The sequence below is a fragment of the Colius striatus genome, chromosome 21, assembly GCF_028858725.1.
Source record: "Colius striatus isolate bColStr4 chromosome 21, bColStr4.1.hap1, whole genome shotgun sequence".
Classification (NCBI taxonomy): Eukaryota; Metazoa; Chordata; class Aves; order Coliiformes; family Coliidae; genus Colius; species Colius striatus.
In genome coordinates, this window is record NC_084779.1 from 2849261 (window position 1) to 2868801 (window position 19541).

The window sequence follows — 19541 nt, forward strand, 5'->3', positions numbered from 1 at the left end:
TAAACCAGACCAAAGCAAACCAAACCAGACCAGACCAAACCAAACCAGACCAAACCACACTGAACCAAACCAGACCAAATCAAACCAGACTAGACCAAACCAAACCAAACCAAACCAGACCAGACTAGACCAAACCAAACCAAACCAAACCAGACCAGACTAGACCAAACCAAACCAAACCAAACCAAACCCAACCCAACCCAACCAAACCAAACCAGTCCAATCCAAACCAAACCAAAATAAACCAAAGCAAACCAAATCAAACCAAACCAACAACCCACAGAGTCTACAAAAGAAAAATCAGCTTGGACTTGGAATTTAAACCACCTGGGATGCCCTGGTCCTGCTGGAGAAGCCCAGAGGGTTCTCCCTCTGGGGAGAAGTGTTTGAAGGGAGTGCAGAGGTTGTTGGAGAGGTGGTGGCTGAGCATTGTGCCAAGGAGAAGGAATAGGTTTGATAAGGGAGGGTGGAGAGGTGTAAATGCTCTTTCCTTTCTGGGATTAGGGCACAGTTGTGAGCACACCCTCAGATAAACATCACTTTCCCAGGCTATAAAGCCTCTTGTAAGCATCCCTGTTGCATTCCATTTCAGGTCCTTCAGGAGCAGGGATGAGATTCCCTCAAACAGTTAGACAAATGATTTTCTAAGCAACTGTGGTATTAGTACCATCCAAGGACCTGGGAGGATTCAACCAAGCCCTTGAGCACTAAAACTAAACATTTCCTGACCTATTTCTCTCCTAGCCTACCCAGGAGAGGTCCAAAGGAGTGCTGAGGGCTGATCAGGCAAACAAGGCAATCAGTTTTCTGTGTGCTCATCTTTTCTTGATCTTACCTTGTCTGTGTACCTGTACTTGAGCTTTTCATTGTTGGGGATTGGACTGGATGATGTCTGAAGGCCCCTTCCAAGCCCTACCATTCCATGATTCTATGATCAATCTAATTCCCAAGCACCACAGTGATACCCAGGCACCTTCAGCACAGGTCCAGATAGGTAAAGCTGTAGTTCCTAGAAGAGGGAGTGTTGCTGGGCAGTGTTAAAAGTGGAGCTCTCTCAGGGCATGTGCTGAGCTGCTCTCCTTTGTCCTGCAGAATGATGTGCCATTGGCATTTCCAAGCCTCTGGATTTGACTGCACTCTTGGAGAAGCACATTCCTGCCAGACCACTCTCTTTACCAGCCATCCCCACCAGAGCACTGCTCAGTCAAAAGCTTAGTAGAAGAAATTAACTGCATGAGTCTTGTCTTTTCAGCTGCTCTGCAGCTGGGAGGCAAATAGTCTGCAGAAACCTGGGTCATGAGGATAATCCATCTTGCAAATGCCACTGCACTTGCAGTTGTGCTTCAGCACAGTGACTAATTGAGAAAGCACCAGGCTGTCCCAGGAACACGTGGAGAACATTGGTTCAGCATGGTCTGCTGCTCAGAGCCCTGTAGTGACTGTTCTTTGTGGGCCTCTGATGTTGCTGGTACCACAGCTTCAGGCTGTGCAGAAGGTTCTCCAAGGGAAGGCATGAGTGCTCTTCTCAGAAGTGAATGAATCATAGAATCATGGAATGGTGGGAATTGGAAAGGACCTCCAAAGCTCATCCAGCTCAAACCCCCTGCTAAAGCAGGTTCCCCTCTACCAGGAGGCACAGGAACGTGTCCAGGTGGGTTTGGGAACCTCCTGAGAAAAACATGAACATGAAAGCAGTGTCACTGGGTATCTAACAATGTAGAGAGTGGAAGAGAGACCAGCAGCCCCCAAAGGCAAACTCCATCATTTCTTGGTGGACAAGATGTCTGTCTCCTCCTGTGGTCCAGACCTGAGGAGCCTGAGTTCACAGCCCCTCTATGCAAGGGGGGATTTGAGGCTCTCCCTTGACTTCTGTCTCACTGTTTCTTGTGGGCAGCCAAAGCAGCACAAGGGAGCAACAGGCTGTGCCACTTTCTCCTCTGTGTGAGGAAACCTCAGTTCATCACACAATGGGACCTTCTGCCTGTCTGCTTCTTTGATACCCTCTGTTCTCCAGAACTGCTGAGGGGGTTGGTGGGGAGGAGTGGCTGCTTTGCTTCTTACTGTGAGTTTGACCTCGTGGTGGCACAGGACAAGGAATGTCCTGTCAGTGGGGTTTCACAGCTGAGACAGCAGGCAGGTCCCTTGATCACACTCAGTCTCACTTGGTGGGATTGCCCAGACTATCTGTCTGACTTCTTCCTGGCAGTCCCTGCTTGCTTCTCGTGAGGTTCTCACACCTCGCTGGTGGGGCTGTGTCAGGGGACAGTCCTTGTGTTTGCTGAGCCCTTTGTGGTGACACCAAGTCAGCAGATCTCAGGGACTCTCTTGTAAACTGGCCAGCTCAGGTTTTGAGCTGTCAGCTGCTGATCTGTTTCAACCAGTGATCCTGCTAAGGCAGGCCTGACCTGCCAGATCAAAAGGAGTTACCAGGAAGGATGAACACTTTCAACAGAGCTACAGGCATTTTATCCAACAATCAGTTCCTGCACCTCCTTTTATAGGGGCTCATACTCACAGCTCAGCTTCCCAAGGTGCCTCTGTTTGCCAGAAACACCATGCTGTGTGCAGATTTTGCTGCCTGGCATTGACTTGCAGGACTTCATGGCTGCCAGACATCTGGCCACCTTGCCCTAGCAACGTTCAGTATCCTCTTTCATCCCCCTCTGTTGACCTGTTTCTCCATGACCCTGAGGGAGACAGGGACTGTCTGTTATCCTCTTGCAGAAGAAGGTCCACATCCACTGATGCCCCTGGATGCTCAGCAAAGGGCATTACTCTTAAGTGGTGCTGCTCTGGCAGGGGGTTGCACTGGATGATCTCTCCAGGTCCCTTCCAACCCTTAAGATAATGTGATTCTGTAAGGGCAGCCAAGGATCCATCACCTACACAAGTGCAATACCATCTGTACTGTTACAATATGACTGCTGAAGGCCTCAGCAAAACTGCAGACACGAGCAAGAAAAATACTCAGAAGGTGTCTCAGTGTGGCTTTTAAATATGCTCTTTAAAAACCCAGCCATGGCCCCTGCTGAAGCAGCCCTGGGCAGGGAGATGGTAGCAGGACCTCTCCTGAGGCCCCAAAACTCTGTGTTCAGACAGACTTTACCCTCCAGCACAAAGGGAGATGATGGAGAGCAAATGGAGAGGGTGCTGAGGCTGGGTCACAGGAGGAGGGGATGAGGAAGGAGGACGGTGCTAAGAGAAAGTGGGGACAGAAGAGGGAAGCAATTTCCATCCCCATTGAGCTTAAGGCTTGGAGAAGTCACCTGAGGTTTGTAACACCTTCATCAGAGCCTTTCCTGAGGGTCCCTGCTCACATTCCTGCTTGTGTAGCTCCCTGCCACAAGGCAGCCTGTTCAGGCCCATGGTGGGCCTAACCCTCAACCCGCTGCTTTCTCTCCTCCCCCTTACCCTGCTCTTGTGCTTTCAGGATCTGAGTGAGTTAAATTCCACCACAGTGAAGAGCCCCACCAACACTGTGGCAGTGCAAAACCTCAAAGCTGGCACCATCTACGTGTTCCAGGTGCGGGCCCGGACCGTGGCTGGGTACGGCCGCTACAGCGGCAAGATGTACTTCCAGACCATGACTGAAGGTGAGTCTTGAGCTGCCTCTGCATGAACACCGACACAGGGCCTAGAGAGACACTTGTTGGTCTCCTCAAAGGTGCATTGACAAGTAACCTGTGTGTATTCAACCTGGCAAGGCCTGGAGAGAGATCCCTGCAGGGAATGGCATCGCCTAGGCCAGTTTCTGCCAAGCTTTCCTGGCGTGGGGATGTGTCTTCTGGGTTGGCTTTAGAGGAGATGAGGTCTGTCATTTACATGTGCACAGCTGTTGATGACAAAGGCAGACTTGGCCTTTTTTATTTTTTGACATTTTTACTGCTAAATCAAACAGGCCAAGCCAGTTTTCTGGCCCTGAGGCCGAGGAGCAAGGCAGAACATGCATCCACGGGACTCAGCTTCCCACTCAAAAGGGGAAGCTGCATCCTAGAAAAGAGAAGGCTGAGGGGAAACCTCACTAACAGCTTAAAAGGTGTTTGTCAGGATGGGAGGACACTTTTTTCTGTGGTGCCCAGTGCCAGGACAAGGGATGATGGGCACGAGCTGGAACACAACAAGTTCCACTGGCACAGGAGCAGAAAGTGCTTTGGTGCTGAGGTGAGGGAGCCCTGGCCCAGGCTGCCCAGGGAGGGTGTGGAGGCTCCTTCTCAGGAGGTTTCCAACCCCACCTGGACACATTCCTGAGCCCCCTGAGCCAGGGGAAGCTGCTGTAGCAGGGGATTGGGCTGGATGAGCTCTAGAGGTCTCATCCAACCCCCACCAATCCATGATTCTATCATCCAGACTTCCTTCTGGGGCAATTCCCCATCATAGCCACCCTGGCTGCCTCACACCAAAGCCATGCCAGGAGCCCATTAACAGTAGCCATGCAGATACGTGCCCTGCTCCAATAACTGATTGGTGTGGGCCTGTCCCATGCCTCAGTAACCCAGCCCCTTTCCCTTGTGTGCCAGCTGAGTATCAGACCAGCGTCCAGGAGAAGCTGCCGCTCATCATCGGCTCCTCCGCAGCCGGCCTGGTCTTCCTCATCGCCGTCGTCGTCATCGCCATCGTGTGCAGCAGGTGGGTGGGCTGGGGCTGGGGCTGTGCTCTGGGGACAGGGAGGATGGGGACAGGAGGGTGAAGGGCATCTCTCAGCCTGGCTGTGTCTCAGGACTCCCTTTCTTTCCAGAAGACGGGGCTTCGAGCGCGCTGACTCCGAGTACACGGACAAGCTGCAGCACTACACCAGCGGCCACAGTACGTACCGCGGCGCCTCGCTTCTGTTCCCCTTCACTCCTTCCTTGCAGCATGTGGGGAGGGCTCAGACTGCTGCACCTGAGGTGTAGGTCCCTGTCTGTGCTCTGCAGGCCCATGTGAACACCTCTGCACGCTCAGCACAGCCCCTGACACCAGCACCTCTGACTCCTGAGCTCTGCCCAGCTCAGGGGCAGCAGTGAGGCCCTTTTCCAAACCTACCCACCTCCTGCAGTGCTGGGCTTCTGCAGGAACCCACATCCCTTTGCCAGTCTCAGAGCTCCTGGAATCATAATGGATAGGAGATCTAGCTCTCTGTATAGTTGTACAGTACACAACTCCTGCAGTCTCCCACTTCCCACGTCCCTACATACTGCACAGCACTCCCTCACATGCAGCGTTCACAGAAGCTTGAGAGATCACCCAGTGCAACCCCCTGCCAGAGCAGCAGCACCTAGAGCAGGGCACACAGGAACTCATCCAGCTGGGTTGGAATGTCTCCAGAGAAGGAGCCTCCACAGCTCATCTGGGCAGCCCCTGCCAGGGCTCCCTCACCTCAACAGGGAACAAATCCTTCCTTATGTTGCTTTGGAATATCTTCTGTCCCAGCTTGTGCCCATTGCCCCTTGTCCTGTCACTGGCATCACTGAGCACAGCCTGGCTCCAGCCTCCTCACACCCACCCTTGATGCATTTGGAACATGAATGAGCTCACCCCTCAGTCTCTTCTCCAAGCTGCAGAGCCCCAGCTCCCTCAGCCTTTCATCACAAGGCAGATGCTCCACTCCAGCATCTCTGTGGCCCTGCACTGAGCTCTCTCCAGCAGCTCCCTGTCCTTCTGCCACTGAGGGGCCCAGGACTGGGCACACTATTCCCACTCTTAGCCTCACTGCACACCCTGCCTCACTCCAGTGCATCCTCCTTTCCCCTGGCTGCATGCCCTCAGAAATGCCTTTCTCCTCCCCCACTGGAGACCTGTCACTGTCATCCTGCTTTGTTTGAACCTGAGCTGTGATCTACCTCACATTGTACTTGCAGCTTCAGAATCTCTGCCCTTTTTGGACCTTGTTCCTGTACACACCTGGGCCTTGCTCAGAGAATGGAACTGTTTCAAGGCAGGATTCCCTGTTGCTTCTGCATTCACCTGGGAAACACATCCCAAAAGGCAGAGCACTGAACTGCAGCTCTGTGCCTGAGCAGCAGCCTGCTGACTGCGCTGCTGTAACTTACCAGGGGGAAGGAAAAATGACACTCTTCAAGGCAGATTATGTAAATGCAGCTCTCAGTTGTTTGTCAGTCCTTGCTGCATGTGTAAACATACATTCACACTTTCTCCCAGGGTCTGGTGTGTAACGTGACAGCTTCAGGCTGGGGTGGCATGAGGAGCTGTGCCTTCACAACTGTTGGAACAGGCTCGATGCCACGGGATGCAGATGAACTGATGACGGGCCTGGGGTGCCTTTTAGCCACATCATCACTCAAGATGCCAGTCCCAGACACAGCCCCAGCTTGGCTGCTCAGCAGTGATCGCTAGGGAGAGACTACAGAGCTTATGGTTAACAAATTGCCAAGGCAGAGGGAGCCTGGAAGCTCTGGAAGCATTGCAGCAACTCCCCTGAATCCTCTCAGCATCCTGCCTGTGGAGCTGAGTGCCTTGGTTCTGTGTTGGGCTCATTTAGTGACCTGTGAGCAGTGCTTTCCAAATACCCCCAGTTGTGAGGCAAGCCAGCCAAATGAGAGCTGAAGGAGAGCAGGTGGCCTTTGCCATGTAGATCATGTGCAGTGTGGCATCAGCAGTCCAGCCTCCCCACATCCCACATGCCTTTCACATCAGCACAGTGTTGTATCTTCTCACCTGCCCAGAAGGAAGAGCTTGGCTTTTGCAATTTCCCCCCTGTTCCCTACAGCTTGGCCATGTTGAGGCTTCCAAGAGGGAAGGCAGCTTCAGGCAGGGTTACTTCTCAGGAGAAGAGAAGCCTGGACTGCCTGTCCTGCTGGCATTGTCCCTGGAAGGGTCACACACCCCCAAGGAGGGGTGAAACTGGCTTGGTGGCTGTGTCTGTAGTACAGACCACTGAGGGTTGCCTCCCCTGTAAATCTCCATGTAAAGAGCCAAGAGCAACATGTTTACACCCCAGGGCAGACCTTCACTGTCTCTTGTCTCTTGTGCTGAGCCCAGGAGTCCTCCTCCACTTTCCCATGCCTCTGATGGGATGGTGGGCTGAGTTGGAAGCAGGAGGCAGAGAAGACCAGTGGGACAGGGCTGCAGGCACTGCTGATTGCAGCTTTTCCTCTGCATGTTCTGAAGTTGAATCCTGCTGCTGAAGGTGTGTGGTTCCCTGTGGTCACAGTTTGAAGCTCTCCACTGCCCCAACAAGGACTTAAAGGCCAATATCCATGAGAACCCAGCTCCCATAGCCCTGTGCCAACAGTTGTGCATGTTCTTTCTCAATCTTCTTTGCTATATCTGCTTCATGCCTTTGATTTTGTGTCTTGCTGAGGTGAAAAGGACCCTCCCACAAAGGGATTTCTCTATTCCTTGATGTCAGCCATCAGTTGTTCTATTTGCATGTGCCCAGCTGACCCTCTCCCTCACCTTTATGCAGTGACTCCAGGGATGAAGATCTACATTGATCCATTCACCTATGAAGATCCCAATGAGGCTGTCAGGGAATTTGCAAAAGAAATTGATATCTCTTGTGTCAAAATCGAGCAGGTGATTGGGGCAGGTAGGTAACCTGGGAATGCCTGGCTTGCCTTCAGCAGCACAGTCTCCTTTGTGGTCTTTCAGTGAAGGTTTAGCCTTGCATGTGCTGGGAAAGACTAGTGTCAGTAAGGTCTTAACCTGGACTAGCAGGAGCATAGTGCAGTGCTGGAGGAGCAGTGCTGGAGACAAGGAGTTCCCATGTGGCTCTAGTCCTGTGTGCAGTGCTGCTCAGCAATGATGAGTCCAGCTGAAGGGATGGCTTTGGTGTGGAGCGAGGGGGGAAGCAGGGGTGGGATGGTGAGTGATCACTCAGGGTGTGAAGGGTGGGTACAGCTGGAGCAGGGTGCCTTGAGGAGAAAAAAGGAGGTCTGGGAAGCTGATAAGTCCAATGTGTTTCCCTCTGTTCACAGGGGAGTTTGGTGAGGTGTGCAGTGGGCATCTCAAGCTTCCTGGCAAAAGAGAGATCTTTGTGGCCATCAAAACCCTGAAGTCTGGTTACACAGAGAAGCAGAGACGAGACTTTCTGAGTGAAGCCAGCATCATGGGGCAGTTTGACCACCCCAATGTCATCCACCTGGAGGGGGTGGTGACCAAGAGCTCCCCAGTCATGATCATCACTGAGTTCATGGAGAATGGCTCACTGGACTCCTTCTTGAGGGTATGAGATCCCAGGAGCCTGCAGCTCCAGGGATTGTGTTGGGCCAGAGGAAGACTGAAAGGGAAGTTTCCCTTCCCTGTGCTGGTGTAGCAGTGCCCTTCCCTGCACAGCATCCCCTGCCACTGGGGCAGCTGCTGCATGCCTGGGGGTCTGTGTCACAGGAGCAGAGGTGGAGGTGGCACCAAGGCTCTCATGTGCTCTGTGTGTCTGCCCACTCTGCTGAAAGGCTGCATGCCCACACATGCATGTACAAACTGTCTCTGTGGACACACAGGGACAGCCTGATGCAGCTTTAACACACCAGCACCTCCACCTCCAGCTGCTCTGTCGGAGTGTTTATAGACTGAATTTGAAATGGATAATTCCTTGTGTTGAAGGGAGATAACCTGCTCAATAGGAATAGATTGCCCCTTCTCAAGCCTCCTGTGCAAGGTGTGTCAGATCTGCCACCTTGGGCTAACAGCAGCCAGCAGTAGTGCTGCCCACAGGGCATGTGGAGGTGCCATCCACCCCCTGTGAGCTCCCCACTCCTCACCCTCTTGCTCTGAGAGGGACCTTAGGCACCGCTGGCACTCACAGCACAGCTGTGTCTTGACATGCAGCACAGAAAGCAGCTACTGGCTGTGTGCTGGACTGTGGCAGGCTGTGAATTCACTCTCACATGGGCTCTTTTCCCTTCTTCTCCTCAGCAAAACGATGGGCAGTTCACAGTGATCCAGCTGGTGGGCATGCTGCGGGGCATCGCGGCGGGCATGAAGTACCTGGCTGACATGAACTACGTGCACAGGGACCTGGCAGCCAGGAACATCCTGGTCAACAGCAACCTGGTGTGCAAAGTGTCTGACTTTGGCCTCTCACGGTTTCTGGAGGATGACACCTCTGATCCCACCTATACCAGTGCACTGGTAAAGCTGGAGGGATGGGTGGGGAAGGAAGGAGATGGGGGAGAGAGGGAAAGGGAGACATTCCCCCCCTTGAAGTGGGGAGCACTTGCTCAGGGTGCCAACAAAGGAAATAAGGTGCCAGACCAATGAAATGAACCAAGGAATGTTTTCTCTTGCAAGGTCCAGTTGTCCTGTTGCTGTTGATGAGCCCTGTGAATAGCTGAGCCTTCTGCTATACATGGTTGGGCTCTGCTCCTCAGCAATGAATGACAGGACAAGGGCAAATGGGCTGCAGCTGCCCCAGGGGAGGTTGAGGCTGGAGCTGAGGCAGAACTGTTTCCCTGAGAGGGGTGTGAGCCCCTGTGCCAGGCTGCCCAGGGAGCTGGGGCAGTGCCCAGCCCTGGAGGGGTCCCAAAGGCGTGGAGCTGAGGTGCTGAGGGCTGTGGGTCAGTGCTGGGCTGGGCAGGGTGAGGGCAGGGCTGGCACTGCAGCAGCTTCAAGGTCCAGCAAAAATGACTCTGTGATTCTATGTCTGCAAACATATACATGGCCCTGATGAAACCCTTAGCTGGGATAATGAATTATACCTGCCCAGCATGGCCCAGCTGGGGATCCTCTGAGATGCTGCCCTGACAGATCTGTTGCCAAGGCAACAAGTCTGGGATGTTGATAGCATCACTGTCCAGTCATGCTGCACTGCTGTCCAGCATCCTTTGTTGTGCCATGTCAGGGGCTCACTGAAGTGTGGGTGCATGCTGAGCAAAGCCCTACAGAACTGGATACTGATCTTCCAAAGAGTCTGTCTGAATCAGACAGAGAAACATGCCCAGAAATGGCTTCATGATCACATAACAGCTTCCCAGGAACACCATGGTGCTGGTTACACAAGTGCCACTAAGGGCTCACGGCCTGTCTCAGGGTACAGAACATGCACCAGGACCAAAGGGTGATTTGAAAGCTTTCTTGTTGATCTGCAGGAAGTGATCTGTAGGAAACCATCTCTCCCAGAACTTTTGAAGCAGCCAGTGATGTCTGGCACAGCTCTCAGGGAACTCTAACAGGAGTTAATACAGCTGCAGAGAGACAGGGAACTGCTGGAGAGAGGCCAGTGCAGGGCCACCAAGGTGATCAGGGGACTGGAGCATCTTCCTGATGAGGAAAGGCTGAAGGACCTGGGGCTGTTTAGTCTGGAGAAGAGACTGAGGGTGGATCTCAGTAATCTAAGTATGTAAATGGTGGGTGTCAGGAGGTTGGGGCAGCACGTTTTTCCAACAGGACAAGGGGTGATGGGATGAAGCTGGAACACAAAAGTTCCATTTAAACATAAGGCAAAAGTGTTTCAGTGTTGGAGTGAGGGAGCCCTGGCCCAGGCTGCCCAGGGCGGGTGTGGAGGCTCCTTCCTTGGAGGGCTTCAAGACCCACCTGGACACGTTCCTGTGTGACCTGATCTAGGTGGGAGCTGCTTCTGCAGGGGGGTTGGACTGGATGAGCTCTGCAGCTCCCTTCCAAACCTACCATGCTGTGATTCTAAGGTGAAGAGGAGCCTGAAGGGACAAATGCAAAGGACCTGCAGTACTTCAAGGGCAGTTACAGAGATGACAGAGCCCAACTCTTTGCAGCGGTTCCACACAATATAATGGGCAGTAAACAAAACTGTGACTTGGGAGGTTGAAGGGGAATTAACAGGCAAAGCTTCTTCCCCAAGAGGATGGTGCAGATCAGCAGACAGATGGAGTGAATCCTCACTCTTGAAGGTCTCCCACACTTGCCTAGACACGCTCCAGCCACCCTAACGCAGCGTGAGGCGTGCAGCATGTCCCTTCCTCCTGGGATGCTTACCAGCCTCTTGAAGGCAGATATTCTGAACCCTCCTCTCTCTTTTTAGTGACTCTTTGTGTTGTCTGTGACCTCTCCTGCAGGGTGGGAAGATCCCAATCCGATGGACAGCACCTGAGGCCATTCAGTACCGCAAGTTCACGTCAGCCAGTGACGTGTGGAGCTACGGCATCGTCATGTGGGAGGTGATGTCGTACGGAGAGCGGCCCTACTGGGACATGACCAACCAGGACGTGAGTTGGGAACAACCAAGCAGCAGAAACACCTGACACTGGGAGCATTGCAAGGCCAAAACCTGCCTAAAGCTCAGCCCCAGCCCGTGGTGTGTGCAGGTCCTTGTCTGTGTCATGGGAAACGTGTCCAAAGTGAAACGGCTCTGGGAGAAGTCACGGAGGTGACTTGGGGTGATCACCATGGTTCTGGTGCCATTCATAGAGTCACAGAAGCACAGCATGGTGGGGCTTAAAGATACCTTTAGAGATCATCCAGTCCAACCCCCCTGCTAAAGCCGGTCCCACCTAGATCAGGTCACACAGGAACGTGTCCAGGTGGGTCTTGAAGCCCTCCAAGGAAGGAGCCTCCACACCCTCCCTGGGCAGCCTGGGCCAGGGCTCCCTCACCTCAGCACCAAAGGACTTTCTCCTTGTGTTTAAATGGAACTTGTTGTGTCCCAGCTTCATCCCATCACCCCTTGTCCTGTTGCTACATACATTGTGCTGCTGTGGCAGAGGTTAGGGATTGTACAACACCCACTGCAGTGGGACAAGGTTAATGTGAGCACCCTCAGCAGTGGTAGGGAGATGCCAGGAGGAAAGGGAGCAGGTAAGTGGGAAATGAAATGGCCCTGAGAGCTGCTGACAGATGTTCAGCAGGAGCCCCCAGGCATTTGGCAAAGGTCTGTTGGAGAGTCATAGAGTGGTTTGGGTTGGAAGGGACTTCTAAAGATCATCTAATCCAAGCCACCAGCCATAGTCATGGACACCTTCCACTCATTAAATCTGCCATGGCAAGCTTGGAATGTGATATGTCAGAAGCCAAGCAACTTGTACACAGCTAGAAACTAAAGCCACAAGCTATTTCAGAACACACTTGATTTGGAATACCTTATGCCTCCCCTGTAATTCAGGTGGAGCTGTTATGTGCATTCCTGTCTCCCTGGGACCCTGGCAGTTAGCCTGAGTCCTTGCCTCCCTGCAAGGATGAGCTGTGGCTGCAGTCCACACCTTGACCATAGCAATTCCCTTCTCCCTGTTTCTTTGACCCAGTATCTGAGTGGTCAAAGCCTGTCTGTCCAGTGGCAGTGAGTGCCATAGAGAGTGCTACACCTGCACCTGTGTGGCTGGAAGACCCCTCTGGTGTGGGACCCCCAAGTCTCTCTGAAGAGCTGCCCTTCTCCATGCAGCCTTTGCCTTATGAACCCTCAGATCTAACACCAAGGTAGACCTGGTGTAGATCCTTGGTGCACAGAATTGTCTTCCCTCTCTCTGCTTCAGGCCTGGGTCTTACAAACTTGCATCTTACAGCCCTGGCCTGACTCCCAGCTTGTTCCAGAGCTGCCTCTGGGCAGTCCATTGGAAGCCTTCAGACTGTCCCACCTCCATCTCCATCCTCCTGTAGGCTTCTGAATAAACCCTGCCTTAACAGGCAGAGAGTGAGTGCCAAGCTCCCCCCTGACTCCTGCAACTCCTCCTGCAGCAATGACAAACCAGACCTTTCTCAAGTCAGTATAACCCCTTCCATGCCACACCAGGTTTCTCCAGAGTGGGACAATTCCCTCCTTAGAGGCTGGTAGGGAGTTTATTCAAGTGAGTGGCCAGGACCTGATACCTTGGCACCTTTGGCTGTTCCTGGCCCTGCCCCAGCCCCTGACATACCAGAAAAGCCCTTGCATCAGTTTCCAAAGGAAAGGGAGGAGGGTGACACCCTTCTCAGAAAGGACAATTCCTTTCCTGTTAAGGCTTCATGCCTGGAGCTGTGGGCTCACACAGGGTAGCTGGGACACTTGTTCTCTCCAGACTGAGAGACTGATGGGCAGAGCTCATCACAAGGAGTGAGGCAGGCTGCAGTATTGGCTGAACAAGGCTGATGTCACCTCACAGGACATGACATGCAGAGGCCTGGGAGTTGGAGAACAGTGTGTTGATACAAGAAGAGGTGGCTGAGGTGATGGGCAGCAGTAAGAGCAGGCAGAGCAGCCCTGTTGCAGTATGCTTGGCCATGCCAGTCACCCTCAGGATCCAAGAAGAGGATCATTATGACAGGAACCAGCTTTTATTGCAGTTGCACTGATGTCTCTGTCTCCTCTCCCAGGTGATAAATGCCATTGAGCAGGATTATCGGCTGCCTCCCCCCATGGATTGTCCCAACGCCCTGCACCAGCTGATGCTTGACTGTTGGCAGAAGGACAGAAACCACAGACCCAAATTTGGGCAAATTGTCAACACCTTGGATAAAATGATCCGAAATCCTAACAGCCTGAAAGCCATGGCACCCCTCTCCTCTGGGTAAGTACCACAGGGTGCTGGGGGTTGGAAGGGACCTCATCCAGCCCAACCCTGTGCTAAAGCAGCTCCACCTACATCTCTGTCCCCTGTGTTTGCAGATGTGCTGTCCTCTGTGTCCTGCTGAGCAGCATTCCTCCAGGCTAGCTGTTTCAGATAGCTCACCTGTGTTATTTGATCCTTTGTGGATCCTTTATGTCCTTCTTGAGCAGCTCAGATCTGGGGAACTCAGCTCATGGTGTCAATGATGCTTCTCTACACAGTTAGAGGAGAGTCTTGGTCTCATGTACATGTGATTGCTGGGTGGGGGATGGTTGCTCTGGTAGTCCAACCTCATGTGCAGTGGAGGCAAATGAAGCCTTGTCAGGCAGTGTGATGTTTCCCTGGACTGGGCAGGGATGCAGGAACTTGTGGGAAGCACTGGCCTGGTGATGAGAATGTAGAGTCAGGATTTTAGAGCTACATCACCTTTGATGGCTCCTACCTCTGCTGTACAAACTGGCCCAGAAAGACTTCTCTGATGCTCTACACAACCCTTCCCTCAGTTGAATGGAGTGCTTTCTGGGTGATGCTGCTTAACATGGTGTGGCACAGGCACTCTACATGGTGCTGCTCCAGGTGGGAGGGTGCAGAGATGCACTTCTTGTCCTGCTCACTGCCTGCTTCTGTGTTTCAGGATGAACCTCCCCCTACTCGACCGCACCATCCCAGATTACACCAGCTTCAACACTGTGGATGAATGGCTGGATGCCATCAAGATGAGCCAGTACAAGGAGAGCTTTGCCAGTGCTGGCTTCACCACCTTTGATGTAGTATCACAGATGACTGTAGAGTAAGTCCCAAAGCACAAGGGAAAAGTCTCAGTGGCTCAGCAACAGTGGGCTCTGTTGAATGAGTTTGTGTTTTCACATGAGGTAGTTTTACTTTTTAGAGCATCTGTTGCTTTGGGGACCCACTTTTAACCTATTCAGCTTCTGCACAAGTGCTCTGTTCTGCAGGCTGTGTCTTCTCTCCAGACTCTGTGTCTGTGTGTTGCTCTGTATCTGCACAATTCGCTTCTACATCATCACATCCCCACTGGGAAAGTGACAACTCCCACAAGAGTCTCCAAAACCCCAGAGTGGAACAAATGGAGATTTTAGGCCAGGGGCAGACAATTCTCCAACCACTCAAGAGCACTTTTAGACTGCACAGTTGACTTGGATGTGTGGCATAATGACAGTGGAGACAAACATGCAGCAAGTTGCTGCCTAAGAGTGGCCTCTGAAAGTCCAGATGGTTTCAAGTTTGTTCTGAATCCTGCATCCACTAAAAATATCCCTTAGTGGCAATATCTTAGCAAGTTCTTCAGAGAAAACAGGCAGCTGAGATCCATTTGTGGTGGGTTTTGAAATCTCTTGGGGCTAGCTGGGGCTTTGATGCCTCTGGTGAAAGATTTGTGGTTGGTTGCAGTTAGCTGTAGATACCCTGCCTAAGAAAGCACCGAGCATTAAAGCCATCTGCAAGGGCTAGGATGGCTCTGTGCCTGGGAACCAGGAAGGCTTTTGCATTTGGTGCCTAATTCCAGCCTTTAAATCTCCCCATGGATCAGAATCCAACCATGCAAACAGCCAAACTGACCTTTGCTGGCTTTTTGTGCCTGTTTGCTGCAGGGAAGTTCACGTGGCAATTGTGACTGTTTCACTGGAGCTGTGGCACAACCCCAAGGCCATGGGGATGATTCTGGCTCCTGGGGATGATTTTGGCTCACTGTGGACTGTGCTCATACAACAGAAAGAGGTCCCATAAAAACTGAGGGATAGGAAAGAAGAGCTTTGACCTTACACCACAACCCAGCCCTGCCCAAAGTGTGATGCTTGCAGTACATGTAGCAGCAAACAGTTCTGCAGGCAGCCCAGCTGATGAAGTCTGTCTTCTCACAGACATGCTCAGTGACCCCTAAATGCCACTTCTCCCAGTTCCTTGCCATATCCCTCACTGTATCTTCCAAATCCTCTCTGAGTGCCTTCATCACAGCCAGGAGTTTGTTCTCATGTCCCTTCCAGTTTTGACAAACCTCCCTTCTCCCTTGCTTGGCTGGACACAATAATAGAGGGAAAGACACTCCAAGTCCTTTTTCCTTGGCAAATTATGCTGCAACATTACCTGAAACCCCCTTCTAGTGTTCACTGGTCCTTGCAGAGGTGTTGTGTGGTTCTTTGCAGGGCTGTGCAGGTGGAGCTGAGTTGCCTGACACTCTGCCTTCTTCACATTTGCATAGCCAGCAAAGTGCAAACAGTTACTGAAGACTGATTCAGTTCACCAGATCCATGTGGTTTCAACACTGACCTGCATGAAAGGTTTATCAGTGGTTTGTCTGCAGGCTGGAACACTTGGACCACCAAAGAACTGATGGCCAGGGTAGAAAGCTTAGGAAGCACAGGGCTGTGCAGGGCCACAGACTTACTGTGGGTTACAGATGTGAGTGAAAAGTTTGGGGTTTGTTCCTGTAAAAGCAAAAATCAAAGTGCCAAACTTACCCAAGGAGGGAAAGCTCAAGGAGGGGATGGACAGCCTTTGCATCAAGAAAAGCAGCCACTGTGAAGGACTCCATCCTGGGTGCCAGAGTGATGTTGGGTACTACCAGCTTTCCAGTTGCTTTGCTGAGTCTGGGCAGCAGCAGAGCTGTGGCTCTCTGTTGGATGTTCACCCTCACCCATCTCAGGGTCCTCACCCTATTGAGTGGGCTCCAAGAAGCTGGCACCAGCCAGAAGGTTTTAATCTGTGGCACAGCTTTGCTTTGAACATAGCTTTTGTTTGAACAGAGAGATGAGGTGTAAAGCAACCACAGAGGCTGATGTGCTGCAGGATTGTGTTCCACTTGTCCTTGGAGCTCCTGGTCACCTTTCTTTGCCCATTGCCCAGTCTTAAAGCTGGCAAGGGTTTTGCCACAGCTTCCTCTTAAAAGTCTGTTACACTCAAGGGAGGAGAAAAGGCAGCTGAGTCAGGTGTGGTCATGTCTCATGGATGCCATCTGTTCCATGATCAGAAGAATCCATGGCTGAGATCTATCCCCTGAGAGAGATGTGAGTAACAAACTCAACTGCTGTGATCACAGGCAGCCCCAGTGCAGAGCCACACTCACACTCTTGGCATGACCTTCATTTTTCCCAGCTCTGTGCAATGAGATTGCCATCACTTAGCAAAGAGGTGAGGTAACAAAGGTCTTCTCACTTCATGGCCTCCTCAGATCAAAGCAAGAGCAGCCATCATCTGCCCAGGAGATTCACACAGGGGGTAGCACATGCTGTTCATATCTCTGCAGGGATGGGAAAAAATGGGTTGCTGAGTCACAAAGTGAGAGGATCCAAAACATGCAAAGAAAGATACAAAGAGCAGAAGACACAGGGCAAATTCACTTGTGGGCAGAGCCTGTGGTGTTTGGTGTTTGCTTTCACACTCCAGTACTCTGGGTCTGCTGCAGGTAGGTGGCAAAGGTGAAGATAAGGAGGAGAAGCCAGGAGAAAAAGAGGAAAGGAGGAGAGATTGCAGCAGGTTGCATGTTGCATCCATGGAATGGAGACTTCAGCTCCCTACACAGCGTGGCCCAGGGGATGCTGAGCCATGGGCTGGTTCTGCTGTGGGCAGATGTCACCTGCTATTGATGCAGTGTTTGTTTCTTTTCCTCCCAAAGGGACATTCTGCGAGTTGGGGTCACTTTAGCAGGACACCAGAAGAAAATTCTGAACAGTATCCAGGTGATGAGAGCACAGATGAACCAAATCCAGTCTGTGGAGGTTTGATAGCTACGTGTCCTCCTATTCCTCTTCCTTGAGGCCCTGCTCCCCTCTGCCCCTGTATGTCCAAGCTCCAATTCCTGAGTGTTCTGCATAGACCAGAGACAGGCAGCTGCTCTGAGGATCATGGCAACAGGAAGAAACTTCCCTGGCATCAATAATGAGAAGTGGCCAAGAGGTTCTCCAATGTAAACCATGGGAAAAGGGAACAAGAAAAGAGAAAAGGCAACTATTTGGGGGGAAGGAAAACCAAACCCAAAACATGAACCCATGAGGTGTTTTTAAACAGTAATAATGCAATTGCATTCTTGAAAAGGGCTCCAAGACCAATGGGAGTCTCCAAAGGAAGAGAAAAGAGCAGCTCCATCCACTTTTCCTCTTGCACATGGCTGCTGCAGCTGGGTCCAGACACCTCTGGAGCAATGAGACTTAGCAAGATGAATGCAAGGTCCTGAGAAGCACTTCTCTTTCTGACATGGGATGGCAGCTCTGGGAACGTCCTGCAGCCAGCAGGTCCTTCCCAAACCCCCTGGTAGCAGATGAAAGGGGAGGAGAGAGCTGAAACTCTTTGGTGCTGTGGAACCAAGTGCATCTCAGAAACTGATGGACTTCTTCAAAAGCTTGAAGCCTTTTGGGGTTTTTTTTTTAAACAAACAAATAAACTGAGACTAGAAGAGGCTGTTTCCAAGGGATGAGAAGGGATCTGTAATGCTTTGGGGGAGGGGGGTGGTGGGGATGGGAGGGGGGAAAAAAAACCAATCCTTTTGACATCTCTTATTTTCTCTTGTCATGGAACAGTTTTAGGAGTGACAGTTTCCTAAAGGGTCCATCCATCCACCCTCCAGTGGCATCGTTGCCTCACACATATCACATGCACAAAGACTTCTTAGTGATGCCCTCACTAGATGCCAATGATCTTTCCCCAGGAGACTTCCCAAGTACAGTATGTAGTAGGTTTATTTTTTGATTGCAAATGCTGACATGTTACCTTTCTTTTGGCAGTTGTCATTGTTGGGAGGTTGGGCCTTTCTTACCTTGTTTTAACACCCCTCTGGGAGTTCAGGCCTTGGACATTTCTTTATGGTTGCCTGGTTTTCTTTTCATGAGAAAGAAACGACATCTCCAAGCATCATATCATCCACCAGCTGAAATCCCTTCCCTCTGGAAGGAAGAACTGCAGCTTCTTGACAATATGGCAGGAGAAGAGTCCTTTTTATATGCACATTTGCTCCTGTTTGCTGGGTTGTTGCTGTGCAGTTTGGCCTGACAGATGCTCCTGGCTGTTGGGTTTCCAGTTGTTCACCACGAGGAGATGACCCCTGCTAAGGTCAGGGTTGCTGCTGCAGGGGTGAGCAGTGTCACAGAGGCTTTGGGGAGGGGAGAGGGGAAGACAGGGGAGGATGGATGGGTTGTGGGAGGGAATAATGCCTTCACAGTTGGCTGTCAGAGGCCTTTGGAAAGATCTGGCTGCTTAGAAAGGTGTTGTGGTGGTGCACAGACCACAGGGTTAGGCCAGGCCTCAGAGGAGCTGGTGGCATTGTGGTTTCCCAGAGCCCCTGTTGTGTTTGCTGCCAGAGTGTGGATGGTTCACTACAGGAACCAAACTCTGCAGATGTGCTTTGTGCCCTTTGGGGACCTGATCCCTTCATTAGATGAAGTGCTGAAGGCTCTGAGGCAGCTTCACTCTCAGCCTGTCAGCTCAAAGGAGAGCCTGGGCAACAAGTGCCCAAGCCTCCAGAGGCAAAATGCTGTGGTTGAAGCTGAATGCTCACTCAGTGGCTTTATAAACAACTGAAATAAATGCTTTAGTTACTGCCCAGGTTTTTGGTATGTGTGAGTAGCACCAACCAGGCACAGAGGGGGACAAATGAGAACAGGGCTCGTTCTTCCCATTCAACACCACCTCCTGTCCCTTTAAACACATTTACCACCACCCACCTCCCTCTGGCCACACATCTCCTGGCCATAACCAGCAGAACTTGTGTTTGCAAGCCCTTGTCTGCCATTGCCATGGCCTTCACAGAGCCCTCAGCTCATTCTCAGCAGCATGGTGTTGAAGCATGTTCACTGGGGGCTGGCTTGCTGTATTTTCCAGGAGCTGAGTCCAAGAGGAAGCGTGTCTGCTGGGGATGGAACTCCCAAGCTGTCTAGACCTCTGTGGCCAGACATCTCCCTAGACTGCTTGTAAAATATGAGGCCATTTCTAAAGTACTCACCACTTTCCTCTTTCAGACCAGACCTGACAATGAAGCCCTCAAAGAGCAGCAGCAGCCCATTCCCTGTGGGGGTGAGAGTTGCTTCTCTGCTCAGCTCTTGCACTGTCCCAATGTTTCATGCACAGCTTCAGCAGCAGGGACCTTACCTGGAGATACTTTCCCTC

General features: G+C 51.9%; 1 protein-coding gene across 2 annotated transcripts in view; it reads left to right on the forward strand.

Annotated features, from left to right (window-relative positions):
* Window positions 1–17833, forward strand: part of EPHB2 (EPH receptor B2) — a 145251-nt gene extending 127418 nt beyond the window's left edge. The window contains exons 7-16 of one of the 2 annotated variants that reach the window (XM_062012749.1): window positions 3431–3593; window positions 4518–4626; window positions 4736–4803; window positions 7406–7528; window positions 7917–8164; window positions 8854–9069; window positions 10968–11117; window positions 13195–13388; window positions 14062–14217; window positions 17059–17833. In XM_062012749.1, the coding sequence (XP_061868733.1) occupies window positions 3431–3593; window positions 4518–4626; window positions 4736–4803; window positions 7406–7528; window positions 7917–8164; window positions 8854–9069; window positions 10968–11117; window positions 13195–13388; window positions 14062–14217; window positions 17059–17167 (1536 nt within the window). In that variant the 3' untranslated portion in view covers window positions 17168–17833. The remainder of the gene's footprint in view (window positions 1–3430; window positions 3594–4517; window positions 4627–4735; window positions 4804–7405; window positions 7529–7916; window positions 8165–8853; window positions 9070–10967; window positions 11118–13194; window positions 13389–14061; window positions 14218–17058) is intronic. The other variant, XM_062012751.1, reaches the window with a different exon arrangement.
* Window positions 17834–19541: the final 1708 nt, after the last annotated feature.